Genomic DNA, 18,348 nt, shown 5'->3' with positions numbered 1-18,348 from the left:
ATTCAAAACACCAGATCTGATGGCAAACTCAAGTTGTTCATTTGACAACATTTTAGTATTTAACAGTTCATGTTTGCTTAATACTAGTGACTTTTCAGTGCTAAACGTGAAATTAAATGCAACCTTTGCTAGTGCGTTACAAATCTCTGTGTGATGCTCAAAAACGTCATTTTCCGATGATACGTGTTCTGTTAACCCCTCATTTGGTAGCTCCTTGTTGAAAAGGGTGTATATCAGAACTTTATTTATTTCGCATAATGATCCACTTAAAAACGTTTTGTCCACCCATAAATTAACTAGGAGTGTAAGCATCCAGGGAGACGCCAGAAAATGGTTTAAATCACGTTTCTCTACGTAGGCCATAAATTCGTTATATGACATTTGATCGTCTTTCGTCAGAGAACTAAGCATATTTTGCGCAAGCTGTTCTGTGTCAGCTATTCCAACAGCTGTTATTAGTGTGCCGATTTCAGAATCTTTGATACGCTTATCAGCCATTTTCCAGGGTCGTGAAGTTGTTAAGACAACACATTGTTTAGATAAAGAATACAGTTTCGGTATAGGGTTTTCTTTTGTGTGATCGGTCCATTCGTTTAACCCATCCATTGTTACAAGGCAGGTCTCCCTTTCCAAGATGCTTTCAAGTAAATCGTATGCTTCCCTCTGTTGTTTTTCATTAAAGTAAAATTCATCAATAATTTGTGTTTTGATCATGTCTACTACTTTACTTTGCCCAACTGAATCTCGAAGTTTTATGTGGAATAAAAATCGGAAATTCTGCAATGTTTCTACATCACTGAATTTACAGCTGGGCTCCGGATCTTTTGAGTCTGAATCGCACCAGTCAAGGACCAGTTTAGCAAGAAACGTAGTCTTACCCATTCCAGGATCTCCTTGTATGGATACTCGGTCTCTCAATGTGGTGTTTTTATAAAACATTTCCTTGTATGTGTCTACCTTTTGTTCCGTATTTCTTCGAGATCCATTTTTCTCGATTGCGACACGGTGAAATTGTATCGGTACAAATATATCCATAATCGATTTCTCGCGACCATACCATATTGGGGAAACAGGTAGCATTTCCAATTTTTTCTTGTAGTATCCTTTCAACCGTCCTAGAAAATCTGAAAATATATTTAATATTGAAAGTTTGAACTCTAATTAAATTTAAATAATGTTTCAAGCGACTAATTATATAGTCAACCTTTGAGAATCACACATAGCTTCATTGATACATGCCGATTTTATTTGTGCCGCATATATTATTAAGGCTAAGATATTCAAACCATTCTTTTAAGAAGTAGTAGGCTTTCGCTTCAAAGCATATGAATTTCATTGATTGATAAAATAAGATAATGCCACTCACATATTATCAGTATCCTTGCGACAGGTATTTATTGTATGTGAAAACATGCCACCGGGTACATAATCGTTATAGCTTTAATTTCAATAATGGACTTATTTTTCACATCTCTATTACTTAATGAATTCGACGTGCAAATTATAAACAAATTTGCAGACGAGATGTAAAATGGAAAAAACTTGCTTTGTTGTGTATGTTTCGCTACGCAAAAAACACAGTGTCATACTGTTCAAAGCGGCGTTTCTTATTGTTTTATAACAATATTAACAGCTAAGTTGTGTTTATCACTATAAATGAAAACAACAGCTTGTTGGTCGGTCTCTAATTATCAAACCATACGGTAAAATAAAGAATAATCATGATTGTTATGTATGCATACTATAATGTATAACGTAACACCAAAATTAATCATGGACCTTTGCAATCTCGGATGTCTTGTAACTTATATGATCAGAATCAGATTTGATAATATGTATCACAATTCAGACTTAATAAAGCCTTAGTGGTTTAAATGTTTTTACTTTTTAAAAAGTTTTAATACAGACAATGTTAACGAACTGCTTTTACACCGTGAAACGGTTTTTAATGATTTGTCAACAGAAAGCCCCTTCTTACAGCAAATTACCCCGACAAATTCATTTTTCAACTCAGTCGCCATTATAATGTTACAGGCCTCTTAAATGCTCGAATTTAAATAAAACAAACAGGCTTATAAATAGTTCCTTTACAATGACCTCTTATTATAACCAGAATGGGTTGGTAAACTTTGATTGAACGAAAATCAGAGACATAAGGAGCAAAGATGGGGGTCCGAAATGTGTTGCCATTTATTGTCCAATTTAAACTACATGTAAACTTAGTAAAACAGCACTACAGTAGGTTGTACTTCAAATATTAAACCTGTCATCATCACAGTTTCAGAGATGAAGGTTTTTAACGTTATTAACTATATAATTTACTATGTAAGTGATATAATATCTGGACATTAAGTTTGTATTACATGCTTGTGCTATGAACAAACTAACAAGAGGAACATTTTATTTTAGTAAACACCAGGTATCAAACCATTGATCATTGAGGTTTCAGATAAGAATATTTTTAAGCTGATATATATTTAATATAAAAGTATTTATAGATAAAATAACCAATATGGCGTAGCATGTGTTGACACAGATGACCACCATAAAACGTCACATGCCAAATACCGTAGTAGTTCAAGAGATTTAAAAACATATGCCTGTATAAACACAGTGTGACCTCCATACTGTTAGCTTATGATCCCAGGGACATGGTTAGAACAAAGGTAGAATAGGAAATATGTTATGTTACAAACGAAATACTAAACCCTCGCCCTTGCGGTTTCAGATTTTCATTAAGTTTATCGATATTAAGTTTTTATGAAGTTTAAACAAACATGTTTTAGTACCCCAATACATGCCAAAAAACCAAACCTCTTGGCGTAGCAGTTTCATACAGTTTTTTACAATATACATTTAGTTAAACGAATAGCATCATGGTTTGCGCCAACGTTGACACCAGGATCGATAAACGGTATTACCGATTAATTCTATAAAAAAAACATGTGACATTTGGGGTGTGTCCAGTTTTGACGTAAGGGACATGAGTTTTTTCGCTGTCACTTTACATATTGTTAATAGTACATGTATAATGTATATTTCATTTTTGCAATGCCGATACATCTGCCACCGAAGTTAATCTATGAATATAAAAAGTACCGTAACGATGGATCAATGAATGTGTGAATATGAAGCCATTTGAATCATTCGAGACTTTTCCCACTAAGTATATCCGCATAAAACTCGTGCAAAACGTGCACGAATAAACATGAGTATGAATAAAGGGAACATTGTATTCGTTAAATGTTAAATGCTGTATCGTTCGCAATCGTCAAATAATTGACAAAGATGTTTGTTTTTATATTGAGGGTCATTATTCAACACAATTTATACATCCTTTTGTGTCCATACACACTGGTTAAGGTATTTTTATACGTCTAAAATGTTTGTTTTTTCAACAAAAAATTACATGTATTATATGGAAACCTTAGATGTGTATTTATTGGAAAAAATGTGTTTAAAACTACAAAAATATACATTTAAATATTAATATGTTTACCAAGTGTTATAAATATACTCGTGATCATAGACAATATATATTTTCACTCGTGGCTGCGCCACTCGTGAAAATATTATTTTCTATGATCAGTCGTGAATTAAAATCGATATTCTTCCGAATCCAATAAATTTTCTTTTTATTTTATGCTTTTTTCACCGTTTATATACACTGTTAAAGAGTTTAACTAAAGAATTTCGCTGGGATAATGACGTCATTTCGTCAAAAAAATGACGTCATTTCACAGTAAACAGTGAAAATTATCGATAATTATCACTGATAATTTCCACTGTTTGAAACAGTGAAATTATCAGTTTTAATTCACTGATATTTCTCTATAAACCACCGGAAAGCATAAAATAAATGTTGCATTTTGAGTGATATTTTGTTTTAATTCTGGACGCACATGACTTCGTCAAAATAAATATTCTTACTAAGTTTGGTCAATATTGAGCCATATTGAACCACTAATTAGTAAACATATTTTGATAAAAGATTATAAAGAAGGAGGTTTAAAGATGATGGATTTGTATTCCTTTGTTAGTTCCTTTAAGTATGCATGGATCCGTAGACTTGTTACAGGAAATGGTAAATGGATACATATTGTTACATGTAATACAATGATTAATTTTCAAACATTATATATCTGTGGCAGTCACTATCATGAAAAGTTAGTTAACAGGATACAGAATCAATTTTTGAAGAGAACATTGAAATCATTTGTTGAACTTAGCAGAAACGAACCTTCTAAAATTAGCTTTGGCTACAGAATCCACACTTCTATAATCCAGAAATAACAATTTGTAACAAACGTGTATTTTTTAAATCATGGTTAGACAAAGGCATCCATTTTGTTAGGGACTTGATACACAAATCTGAACTCTTAAACTTTTTACATTTTTAATGACTTTTGCCAAGTTTACAACTTCAAACCAAATTATTTGCTTTTCCAAGGCATTATTAATTCAGTTACAAGATACAAGAAACCGAGAGGCTCTATTAACAACTGCTTTATGAAGTCGTTTATCTCGACAAGTCTACAGGTAGCATTTCCAATTTTTTCTTGTAGTATCCTTTCAACCGTCCTAGAAAATCTGAGTTAAAACTAAGGGTACACAACCAATGTATGATATTTTTACCAAAAAACAGTCCTCGCCAGCATGTTTAAATAAATGGCCAACTATTTGTAATTGTATAAAAACTAAACATTGGTTACGTATCTTTTCTATGTCTTTTTATTTTACACGCGATACCAATTTCCAGCGGTTTTAATATAAAATTGTACTCAGAATCACAGGTACGAACTCCTTCTTATTCAAAATTGGATATGCAACCACAGCAAACTGAACCTTTTGTCAACTGAATGTGAAACTATAGAACATATTTTTGGGAATGTAAGCACGTAAATAAGTTGATAACAGAGCTGTTTTCTGGATGCAATCTTTATCCAAATAGCCTGAATATACCTTCCTTTCTTTTGGGACATGCAAATGCAAATGGACCCTTAAGTTTTAAATTTGTTATGATCTAAATGTTTTTTTACAATTGTAAAATGAACAAAACTATACCCTCTATTTAAGCAACTAAATCATACCTGTCCTTACATTACCATGTAATAAATTAAAGATATGGAACTTTTGTAAGCTTTTTTTGCAGTAGCCGCTATAAGGGATTTAGATTTCATGCATTGTCATTTATTCGCTAAACCAATATTGCTTGTATCATAATGTAGAAGTTACTGATGATCAAATGTTTAAAATGTGTTATTTGATGTATACATTGCTTGAAAATCATGTACGGTGAGGAGTGGGATGCCCTCGACCCTCACATACCTATGTACTAGGATAATAAAATATAATCCGATATGTAAAATATTTAGCCATATATATGATTCTAGTGTGCTAACAATGTTTTTCAAAGATTTGACATAGTAAACTAGTATTGGAAAAAAGACTCAGATCCAAACTTGGTCAATACATTCAAAAGAAGAAAAAAACATTTAAAAGATATTGTGTATATACATGCCAAACAGAATGAGTAATAAATTTGGCCTCTAGAGTGATAAAATTGTTTTAAGTGTCAGGACGCAAATCATCCAGATTCATACACGTAAACATAAACATTCTGACCAAGTTTAAATGGTATACAGTTTTTTTCTAAGATATGACCTAATCATCTAGTTTTGCTTGTTGCATATGACATACATTCGAACATGGTTTATATACATTCTCGAGTCTTATTACGAAAAGATAAATACTTGTTTCCTCAAGATAATCAACACATTTTTCCTAGGACCTAGTTCGGGTTCGCGCATGATCAGGATTCAATCTCAGACTATATATTTTCTAAATTAGAATTTGGAGTGGATTTCATTAATATTGGATGAAACATGTTATCCAAAGCACGATTACTAGCTGGAAGTTAAAAAGCTAAACTACGACATACGACGAATGACGAAATAGGGTGATCATAGTAACATCAAATTAGCATTTCGTGCTTATCAGAGCAAGCAATTAACGGACGCGCTGATTGACTGACCACGGACAAAACGGTTAAAAATATTTTGGGCACTGTTTGTTAAAATCCCACCACATCATATTGCAAGAAGACCATGATGACCCTGAAGCATTAAACTGAGTTTGATATTAACATATTCCAATTTTATCTGGCGACCTAATCTTTGGATACATGCGATCAAGCAAAGGTTTCACAAAGAATGAGACATAAATATGACAGGTGGTAACACAGATATTTTGAGACATGACATGTGATCTGGTTTTTGGACGAACGTGACCCAGCTTTACACTCGGCCTTAATAAGTTATGCATATCATTCAGACAATTTCAAATCTAGCGTCGTATGAAGGTTTTCCTAAGATTTGACCTACTGATCTGGTTTTTGAAAGCACATGATCCACAGTAAAAATAGGACTAAAATCGTCCGCACAAAACGTTCTTATCAAGTGTCATTTATATTAAGTCTTTAATGTAGCGTCAAGCCTGGTAACAAATTGTTTTTATAAGATACGAAATGGTGACCTAGTTTGTGGACGCACTTGAAATTTGAATGCGTCATTAATGTTGCCTCTATAATGATAACACGGTTTTACATTGGTGCATAATCTTTGGATCCACGTTACCCAGATATTTCAAGATTAAATTAAAATTGATGCCTCTAACAAGCCAACAAATGAAAACCCACGACGCACGACGACGGCGATCACCATACGTCAACATAATCACTTCGTTCACATGAGTGCGCAACATTTGTCACTCCGTGCATACGAAAAAATGCAACAACATCGCTTTAACAAAAAAATGAATTAATACATAAATTGATATCCCCATATGAATTTACTATTCTTATGAAAACCCGATTTAATACTTATTCGTCAAGAAGTGGTATATGCAACAACTCGTGTTTGCTGATACTAAAGTCTATACCAAAAGACTTTAAGGCTGCATTTGCAAAGCTTAACGTAATTCCTTCTAAGTGTCATGAGTAATACAACCTTTTAAACGCACGCCCTTGACGCAATATTAATGCCTATATTCATGTAATATGCTTAGATTAAATGATTCTAAATTTTATTTCAATTTATTTCCTTTTAGGTGGGTTGATACACCAGGAAAACATAAATCAATTTTAAAATCAAAATGTCTCGTATAAAATTCCAGGAGCGCAACAACGCACTCGGCATGTTGCAGGCTACCTTTCCCACTTGCTTAAGCATCCGATCGCCACGGATGATGTCAAAGTTTGATTGTACGTACTGTAGTCCAATGATCACATGTACAATTTTATATCAAAATATGTACTCATAACTGAGATATTTAAGTTTGAAAAATGCTGCGTTCGAAAAGTCATCGAGTATAGTTCAGCGCGCTATTTAATTGGAATTTAATTTCAATTCAATCATCCTAGGTGGAAGTTAATTACGACAACAATATGACTAATATGAGCGCAATTTTACTAGCCGGTCGGTCATTAAGACGTGTAAGTTAATGCGTTTTACAGTTCACATTATTATTTAACGATGTGAGATTTGCGAATTTTACGTGTTCAATGATATTTTTAATTTGTTATTATGTTTGATATTATATGGTTGATCGATTTCAAATAAATTTATTGAGATTATTAAAATGTGTTGATTTAATCGGAGTCCTGCAACAAAATCAGCTAAAAAATAAAGGAGCTATATTGATTTGAATGCGAGTTGCGTTAGAAAAGTCTCCAAGTGTAATCGAATGGCCAAAGCCTTAAGTGTATCATTATTATAAATCCATTTTACTAATTAAGGACGTCCATTATGTTAACTGCATCATTTCATTTCATTTCCGAGCTTTGTTTTTTGCTTAGTTTCATAAAAATCATTTGAAATGAATTATATTAGGAAGTTACTAAAATTCAACAAATCAATAATTGTGAAACATTAACTGCAATAGACACATAAAGTTTGTTCCAAAATATGAGCTGTATGTGACTGACATTTGATTTAAAGTGCAATATAAAGTCAGATGTACCTTCACAGGATTGTCCGTAGTCTCTTTCACTTTCAGGTGCCATTTTACATTTTTCAGTGTGTTCATCAAGTTCTCGTTTACATTTGTCCGTGTGTATCCGTATCTCGGCAAGAGTCTTCTCAGCTATAGTGTCAACTGTCTTAAGTTTCTCTTGAACAGCAAGTAGTAAATGCATCATTTCCTCGGTAGTTATCTTCAATCCGTCGTTTTGCAGCTGTATTAGAAAAAACGGCATCTTCAAATCGTTTCCATTTAATAACTTTATCTTCAATAGCATGTGTAGTGTTTTTGTATTAAACTTTAATAATTTGCTAAGAGATGATAATTTCAGCTCCCCATATAACATCAACATCATATAAATGATCAGCTGTGTCTCGACTGAGCGAAGGAAGCGTATTTGACATAAAGCACATTGGTGTTATATAGTACAGGTCGACTCGTCTGTTGTCGCTTTCATAACACATTAATATAGTAGATAAAAACCCCTTTGTGGGTGATATCAAAGCATACATCAAAACGATTACAGTTTAAAAATAAATATCACCTTTGCTAATTTCTTTACAGCTTCCTGTGATGCGACGTCTTGTGCTAGACACGTTGGGTCAGACAGCAGGTTAGTCAGTGTTGTGAAGATATCCTGGAGATCTGCGTCTGTGAGTTTACACTGAGACGAGTGACGAACAATCCTGTCAATTTCACGTGCCTGAAAATAGCATTCCTCGTATGTTATGAAGTATTGTCTGATGTTCGTGCGATAACCTTTTGATGCATGGTATTGCATGCAATTCTTTTTAAGGTGTTTGTTGTTTTGAAAAGCCATATGAAATAAATCGATTCCAAAAGACAGTATGCGGGCACACATCATGTGCATATTATAGTTTTATATGTATCAAACATTGAATCAAATGTACACAAAATGTTGCTTATATATATTTATATATACATTCTTACATGAACATTCAATTCAAAATATAATTATTAATTCGAGTGTCTCTCACTTTTTCTTCATGCATGCTTATGTGTAATTATTATCATTTCTTGGGTGCATGTAATAATATGATATGATGTGCAATGGGTGTATCATATATGAAATCAACTTAACCACTTAAAACTAGTTTGTAAACAACTTCAACAGTTGCTTACCTCCTATGCAAAAGTTTCGCTTGCTTGTTTTATAGAGAATAATAGGTTAGTGTTGATTATAGATCAGGTTTATCATGCGAGGCTTAGAAAACAAAAAGCACGAGCCTTGGCGAGTGCTTTTTCGTTTTCGTGCCGAGCATGATAAACCTGATCTATAATCAACACTAACCTATTATTCTATTTATCCCACTTTTTATTCAGTAAACTATTTTTATTTAAACAAAATAAGTTTTCATGAGTGTTTGTCGTACTTTGATAATGACTGTAGTGTAACCAAGGTCAGTGTATTACTCCGCGTTCCAAAAATAACCGCTTATCAAATAATCATTTTTTTTTCAATCAGAATATCGTTCTGTAACAAAGTGTCGAGCGTTATTTATTACACTTTTAATCATATTGAATTGCAAATCTTTAAGTTTTATGATATCAATATGGCATTAAGTTGTTATATACAAGGAACTACATTTGTTTACAACGTAGCCTAACACCACACACAATTCACGTTCGATATCAAACTATCGAGTCGATCACGAGGTGCACAATATTTCCTTCTTTGTTATAATATGTGGTTATTTCGTGACAAAATAACAAAGATTACTTGGATTTAAGCTAATTATATACATTAACATTTTGAATGTTGAAAGTGGCACCAAAGAATTGTGAGGCAAAGTTGTTCGAACTAGAGAAAGACATTTGCAAGTGAAGTGACTGGGTGGGGCGAACATCAAGATCAACTTGTTCGACGGTAGACATCGGTTGTCTAGGCTGCATTTCGGCCATAGTTCAGTGCGTGAAGGTTAACAAGAGGAATCTGTTGGATTGTTACATATACTGGACTGAGCAAGAATGAACACTTTTGCTGCTGTTCAACAGATATGTTGGAATAATTGGTTATGGACTGGACATTTTTGTGCCCTGTTATGGCCATGGTTTCAGTGGGTGGAATGTTTGCATTTCGAAGTTTTTGGACCAGGAATTTGCGAACTGAGTGGTTCGTTATTCTCTTGTGCTTGAGAAAGCCGGCGTCTTTTGCCATGGCCTTCAGCATCTGACCTAACTTGTTGACACCCAATTGTTGACGCAAGAATCGCCGGGATGCAGTGTCATTTGTGCGTATTGCCAGGTAGAAAAGATGCTTTAAAGAAAAATCAGATGGACGCATATCCGAGTACATCTTGTAAATGAACACAGGATTTCTTGGTCCAGACGATTGTTTTCTACGGTCAAAGGGGAGCAATTCGAACTGACTTCTTCAAAGGGGAGCAACAACAACAGAACCTATTTGCATAGTGTTAAATTTACCTAATACTAGGTTTTAATGACAATAAATGACAAAAAACTCGTTTTTTTGCTACTTTCCTTTGTTTTAAGGTCATTAAGATTGACAAACATTTGAGATTGTTTTTATTATTGATGCACTTGGCAAATACAGGTGACGAGGTGCGTGGGAAAAAGTAGTCCCGGTTCGGCAGTTGATGACGTCATTTCGTGCCATTGATTATAGCCTTGCCGTTGATTATAGATGAAATTTAATCAACGGGGCTTTAATCAACCGATTTCGCTGTAAAAGTGGGATAAATATGAATACCAGTTATTTTTGCAAGGTTATGGTAGACTATGATAATCACGGGACGCTTTAGCCTTACCAGTATTATGGCACATGCGTTATCTGGAATGAATTGTCATAATGAAGGCTTTCGGAAGGAAATGCCTCTGACACATGACGTACCACGTGATACCAGTTACTTAATTTTGAAGAAATAATCCGTTGAGATTACCCTTGTTTAAACAGTTTATATAAAGACATCCAGTTGTGCAAGTCCATGTTATGTAGAATATAACTGAACTTTGTAGTTGGGTATAAAATTACAGATGTATTGATGACAATTATAAAGACTCACGCTAAAGAAACGTTTGCTTAGTATTTCTAAGATTATGATTATCATTTTTAAAAATACGGTTGTGTTCATTTTTATATATGTTATTATGTTAAGTTATAGTGAAAGGGGTGTGCATCAGTATATCAACGTTTGGAACAACGAAGTATACGATCTAATAGGTTGGCGCTAAGAAAATAATTGCAGTAGCAAATTATTGGTTGTTATTGAAGCTTTCGCGGTACGTCATCCGTGCACGGCCATATAGCGCGATACGATAACACTGTTTGTGACGCCGTCAGCGCAAATGATAAAAACTATACTAATGTTGGTATAAGCTCTTTATATATTTTACACATACATGCTTAATAGATGTTTAAGTACTAACTATCAATTTTAAATTGGTTTAAACAAATATGTTTACATATCTGCCATTACATACATTATTCTGCCTTAATATTTATTTTGCTTTTATACAATTTCAGTATTGGTGGTTAATGATTTACTTCATAAGCATCATTAGCATACCACGTTAGTATGCATATAGAATTATTACACGGAAATTGCTGATAACTCAGCATGATATTTTTTTTCAAAATGTCTACTGATCATTTTACTTCAAAATTCAGTTCAAAAACTTCGATTACAGCTGAAAAAACACCACTCCACTGTCAAACGACACCACATAGTATTAAGTGTATTCTAAGTTGCATAGTTAACATATTATACAACTGTACTCATAATGGTTACTAAAAATTCAAACTTTTCTCTAGCGTGTGCAAACCTGAATGACAAACAAATGTGTTGGCAATATTATAAGAATTTATACAGGTCGCACAACGTACATGAGGTTGAATAATGCAGTAATTCATATGCTTTTGCAGAATGCTAATGCGGATAATGCTGCCAGTCTATTATGCGGGGGGGGGGGGGCAAATTAGGATTACGCAGGTCGCTTATTTCGCGAAATTTGTCGTTTGCCCACCTTAAAACTCGTATTTGTTTTAATAAATTTACAAGAAACTCACACATTTCACAGAGTCAATCTGATTCGCGGAAATACAATGATACTCAGAATATCCACAACCCTGTTATTTAGTTTAGGCACATTGCATTTCAATAAAACATACAAAAAGCATCAAAACATTTCAAAACCTTTCATTATTTGAAACGGTTCTACTTTGTTTAATCAATCGTTAATTTTAAACGGTACTACTTTGCTTTATCAATCGTAGCAGTGTTTAGCATCTGCGAGATTTTAAATACATGTATTAGCATTATTTGATTGCAAGCGAACAACTACAATTGCATATTGAATGACAAAGTAACATTCCGGACGGGCATTTTATTACCAAAGTTGACCTTGAACCTATAATTTGTGAGCTTTTCATGTCAGCAAAGGAGAGTGATGTTTCAAGCAATGTTATGTTAAGTGTTGAACGTTGACATCTTTGTATGATCTTTGAAGGATGCTGCTGTTACACGCGATACGTTTTCATATAATTGTTCACAGTTTTAAGCTCCGCCCATTAATATCATTTTTAACTCCGCCTACATTTGAGTTCACCATTAGTGCAGCGTTCCATGTTTGCGCAGTCCCGCCCATACTTTTTTGTGGGCGTGGAATGTTGCTAACGTCGTTAAAATGTAAACACACTGAACCATTCATATTGACTATTGTATTCAGAAAATCCATAAACAGCAAGTAATAATCAAAACTTATATCATTCAATAAGTTTATAAAAATGGAAAGCATGAAAGAAATGAGCATTCATCTATGGGAAAAATAAAACAAGTACACATTTTGGCCTCACTTGCTTCACTTAAAAAGAACACACATTACTGTATACAGCATACTAAGAAACATTTAACTTAACAAAAATAAACTTAATACGTTTTAAAATAAAATGAAAACATGACAGATTTGGTCAAAAGAAGAATTCAGGGCAACTTGTACTTAAAAGATGCAAATGCTTTCCTTTTTTGTGTCACAATTTAAATAGCAAGGCAAAAAAGTGAATATCATACACAATTTATGTTGACAAAAAATTCTTAATAATAATGATGCTTTCTTAGTCAATACCTGTCATTACTTTAAATTTATTATACATGAACAATTCATTTTTTAAGAAAAATCAAAATAATTAAGATTCTTTCTTAGTCAATACCTGCCATATGATAACTAATAATACATGAACTATTCAATTTGTAAGTGTCTGAAATCAAAATTGGACATAAAGCTTGTTCTGTCACCACATCTTTAACAAAACAGAAAATGTTTGTGTACACTGGTAGTCTAATAAATCTGAAAATGAAATAAAGAAACCTTTATTAAATCATAAATGAGCACTCTTTGCACAACTACTTTTAAAATAAAAATTTAGATCTATAAATTATAATTTAGACTAATTATATGAATTAAGATCTATAGCATTCAAAGATAAAATAATACAAACTTTTCTGAATAATAAATTTGTTTTAAAAAGTTTTACCATTCCAAAAAAGTAATTAAATGGGTTGATTTGAAGCTGTGCCAGAATGCAGAGGGGGTATATCTTGAATTCTTTGAGAGGCAGAGAAAGACTGAGACCGGTTAAACTGTATCGTTAAGAACTTGGGAGAATGATCATGACCCATCGAAATGTGTGGATGCAACTTTCTGCAATTGAAATTTAAAAAACAACATAAAATTATTACAATTCCAACATGAGACAAAATGTCAAAATAGAGATTATAAAAATAACATTTGTATAGCACAACTTGAACAAATTACAATTTAGACAGGCATACAATATCATTATACAACAATGATAATATAGGCATATGATATGGCCCTAAACAAGTTAAAATATAAAAATAATTAAGAATTTTTTCTTTAAACTGAAAACCTTTTTATATTAACTTTTTTCTCAATTCTTAATAGCGAATGGTTGTTTTTGCACAAATTTGAGGAATTCGCGATTCAAATGTTCACTATTTAAAAAAGTTTGAGTTTGCGACTTATTTTTTTTTTCATTTTTTAACAGTTAGCGACTTATTTTTTCACAAATTTTAACAGTTTGAGACTCATTTTTTCACAAATTTGAACCGTTTGAGACTCATATTTTCAAAATTTGAACAATGATTAATTAATAATTTTCATAATTTTGAAAAGTCACAACTCATTTGTTCACCATTTTGAACAGTGTGAAACTTATTTTTCAATAATTGTCAAGATTGCGAGGCTCATTTTTTACAATTATAAACATTGCGCGACTCATTTTTCACAATTTGCAACATTGCGCAACACATTTTTCACAGTTTTCAAAAGTTTGCGAATGATATTTATAGAATTTTAAACAATGCGCGACTCTTTTTTCACAATATTGAAAAGTCACCACCCATTGTTCACAACTGTGAACAGTTCGAGACTCATTTTTTCACAATATGAACAGTGTGCGACTAATGTTGTCACAAAATGAGGGGGCCGAGGTTGCTGCACAAAGATAAAAAAGCCCACTGCCAGAAATTTAATCCAAAAAAAGCCACATGGCTTATCGGAGCTAAACAAACCTTTCTAAATTCTACTTTCAACAAGCACACAGACCAATGCCAGTAGGACTACTGGCAATGACCGTTGGTTCATCAGCATGAAAAATGGGTGTCAAAAATAGCACAAATAATGTAACATGTGTAGAGTGCATGTATAACGATGAAACTTACCAACCACTCCACCAGGAAACATATGGTGCAGACTATGTGTGATTCAGGATGCTCTCCCAATGATCTCATGCAAATCATTGGTCACAAGAATGTACACAACATAATTAATCTCAGCAATATATTTCTCCGACTCCAAAGAAACAGCTTGCAAAATTGCTGAATATTGCACAAAAGCAGCTTCCTTAGAAATGTCCAGCAACTCGAAATCCACAAGCAGTCGCGTTCCCCACCCACTTTGATCTCGCAGCGAATGCCTGTTTTTCGGGCAAACCGTTAATTAATACATCTCACAACTAAACGTATACTACGGAGATGGACAAGTTGAAAAATAAATCACTCTTATCACTTCCAATAGACTGATCCCGGAAAAGCACGAGTTTACAAAAACCCAATAATCACCCCGGTACAAACAACGCTGGTCCATTATATCAACCAATGATAGCTTCCTTTAAATAATAACGGTTGATACGGTGTGTGATTTTGAAAGGATTATAAATGGGCCATGTTTATTTGTACCAGCAGATTAATGGTTTTTTCCAAAAAGTTGCTTTTTCCGCGATACATATATTTGCGCACTACGTTAAACTCCCGTTACATTTGGTTGTCTTTATTGTTTGAAATTTTTTCTACACATTCGCTTTGAAAATAGCGGTTGGCTTGTACTTGGAAGTACATGTACATGTCGAATGTGTTGTAGTAAAAAATATTGGTATTGTGTTTTAAGTGCATAATTGTAATTTTAAGTATCGATCTCTCGCTTCAATTTTTATTTTTTGTTATATTATTTGCGTTTAAATTTGGTTGTTTGTTGTTTACTTGCGAACTATTTTTATGTGTAAATATGCAAAGACGCGTGCGGATGCAATAAGGCTGCTACTAATTTGCATATTTGACTACCGTATCTACATCAATTAAATTTAGCGGTTGTTTGTTTCTGTTTGTTTTGTTAATATTTTTTCTTTACTTTACAGGTGGCATAATAAATGGAACATATGGTTGGTGACTTTTGATAGCATGTGATATAAGACTCGTCCGATATGGCGTATGAAAAGGCGAGGCTTGCCATATCAGACTCGTCTTATATCACATGATATCAAAAGTCACCAACCATATATTCTCTCTATATATAGCATGTTGACTGTTATCTTGACAGAAAGTCAAACAGATAACAAGAGGACCTAATGGTCTTTGGTAGCTCACCTCTAACATATAGACAATACACTTTCATGTGCATATTTTCTTATAGGTGTGTTATGCATGTAGCTTCATTCTAAGTGTTACTACTCTCCGTGACATAGTTTGAGACAGTAATTGAACAAATTAAAATTTGAACGTTACATCATACAAAAACAATGACCGCAAGGATGAGCCAATTTTAACCTCCACATAGATTTGTTTGCATTATTGTATTAGAGGATCACTATATGATGTCGCCCAACAAGTATTACACACATTACCATTGATGTTTCAGAGAATAAGATGTTTTAAGTTATTTAAGTGATTATAAATCATGTGATCAAACGTACCTGAGTAGTTTTGACTCCATTGGAATGGTTACAAAAACATAGAAAAAGAAAACTATACAATCTTACATACTTTGTGTTACAGAGATTTGAGTTCCCATTTAAAATTTATTTTAGCTCCAGCTATGAAAGAAAGTATCATAAGGAATATAACCTAACGTTTTACAGGATCTAATTACACAAACAAAAATGAAGTGGTGTTGTTCTAGTTCAATTACACATTTTGTTAATTTAATTGATAACTGTAGACGATTTACTAATATACGGTTTGTCACACATGCTTAAATTAACTTTTTGTTTAAAATCTTTGTTTAATTAGCTGAATACTACTGTTTAATTTCTCGATTTACCATGCACATGAGCTATTTCCTTATGGTGTGTCAATATATATTAATATGTTCTGTATTAGAGAGACAGTATACATCGGCCAGCTAGATGGGTCGTACTTATTTAAGTTGCATTACTCATGCCCTGTACATGGGTCATGGATATATTCGTTATTCTTAAGAATCTCGTTGATAAGACTATTTAATGGAATATAAAAGCTTCGTATTAAATGGCAATCTACATCTCAATGAAAACTTTGTCAAGTTGTGTGCGTATTTATTTCATTGAATTACGCTACAATTTTTCTGGTTAACTTTTATCAACATCTGACTAGGGGTTAAATAGGAGAGATCGTTACAAAAAAGTAAACGCACACATCTCATGTATGCACTGACGAAAGAAGAACATCACGGCATCCTACAAGCTCCCTATGATTAAAATGTGCTCAGGTGGGCTTACAAGAAACTAGGCTGGGCAGAAGGGGATATTACATGAAAAAACGTTTACCTTTGTCAGAAGACAGGGAGGACTGTTCTTTCCTGCAGCTATTGGGAACGAAAACTTGGTGTCGAAGTGCTTACAGTTCCTCATAAAACTGATGATTCCGTATAAGTCTGTATCTTGTATTGAACTCTTTCCAGAATATCCGTCCGGAGGTAAATACGCCTTGGCAATTTGCCAAGGAGTTGATGCCCATTGGGTCGCCGTGGTATTCTTCCATGAAGGAATCGCATATTTGTGTTGTTTTTCAATTTCGTTAAGAACTTTATTGCACACGTTATTAGGACAAGGTCGTGGTTGGTTTGCCGAGGTATTATGCATTACATTACATGAGCCATTTGCGCCTCTTTTATTGCATATCCCTTGTGTAGGGCATTGCAGCAAGTTTGCTGTGTTACAGAGATTACATGCAGCTGGCGCCGGAACACTTGACAAGACATTCTTGTATATATTAGTGTGTACAGCTTTTGCCTCGTTTTCTGCGAACTGTTCTAAGCCAGACTTCGCAATATCTACTGCCAGCCATGCCTTCAGCCAGTTCGTCCTTTCTTTATCAGTGAAAACATCTGCCAGATTCGCCATATTGCTTACAGTCTACATATCAGAATGAATCATATTTTTGATATCGGATAACATTGTTGATAAGGATCACCTGTTAAAAAAACAAGAATTAAATACGTCACCTTGAAAAAAGACATGTTAAAACATGAATGTAATATAACTACTACTACTGCAACAACAACAACAACTACCACTACTTCTACTTCTACTACTATTACTACCATAACTACTACTATTACTACTACTACTACTACTACTACTACTACTACCACTACTACTACTACTACTACTACTACTACTACTACTACTACTACTACTACTACTACTACTACTACTACTTCTACAACAACATTTACTAATGCTACAACTACAAATACTACTACTACAATAACTACTACTACTTCTACTATTTCTACTCAAAAAACTACTACTACTACTACAATTACTACAGCTGCTGCTGCTGCTGCTGCTGCTGATACTACAACTACTTCTACCTTTACTCATATTACTACTACTACTACTACTACTACTACTACTACTACTACTACTACTACTTCTTAAACTACAACAACAACAACAACTACTACTACCACTACTACTACTACAACAACTACTACTACTACTACAACTAATACTATTACTACTTCTACTACTACTACTACTACTACTACTACTACTACTACTACTACTACTAC

The 18,348-nt window shown here is 33.5% G+C and overlaps 1 protein-coding gene across 1 annotated transcript; it reads right to left on the bottom strand.

The window, feature by feature from the left end:
• Positions 1 to 2: 2 nt before the first annotated feature.
• On the bottom strand, positions 3 to 17,674 carry LOC127855890 (uncharacterized). Its single transcript, XM_052391783.1, has 5 exons — positions 17,555 to 17,674; positions 8,564 to 8,722; positions 8,020 to 8,233; positions 807 to 1,124; positions 3 to 16 (listed from the first exon to the last, which is right to left on the bottom strand). The coding sequence occupies exons 1-5, from the start codon at positions 17,672 to 17,674 to the stop codon at positions 3 to 5; spliced, it is 825 nt and encodes a 274-aa protein (XP_052247743.1).
• Between the last annotated feature and the right edge of the window lie 674 nt (positions 17,675 to 18,348).

Source organism: Dreissena polymorpha, chromosome 13 (genome assembly GCF_020536995.1).
Source record: "Dreissena polymorpha isolate Duluth1 chromosome 13, UMN_Dpol_1.0, whole genome shotgun sequence".
Classification (NCBI taxonomy): Eukaryota; Metazoa; Mollusca; class Bivalvia; order Myida; family Dreissenidae; genus Dreissena; species Dreissena polymorpha.
This window is presented reverse-complemented; position numbering and strand designations above follow the sequence as displayed.

Coding starts and splice junctions, on each gene's coding strand:
- LOC127855890 (XM_052391783.1), bottom strand. CDS start 17,674: ATGGCGAATCTGGCAGATGTTTTCACTGATAAAGAAAGGACGAACTGG. Junction 8,723..17,554: donor CAGAAAACGAGGCAAAAGCT/GTACACACTAAT, acceptor TGCTATTTTCAG/GCACGTGAAATTGACAGGAT. Junction 8,234..8,563: donor CTGTAAAGAAATTAGCAAAG/GTGATATTTATT, acceptor TTTCTAATACAG/CTGCAAAACGACGGATTGAA.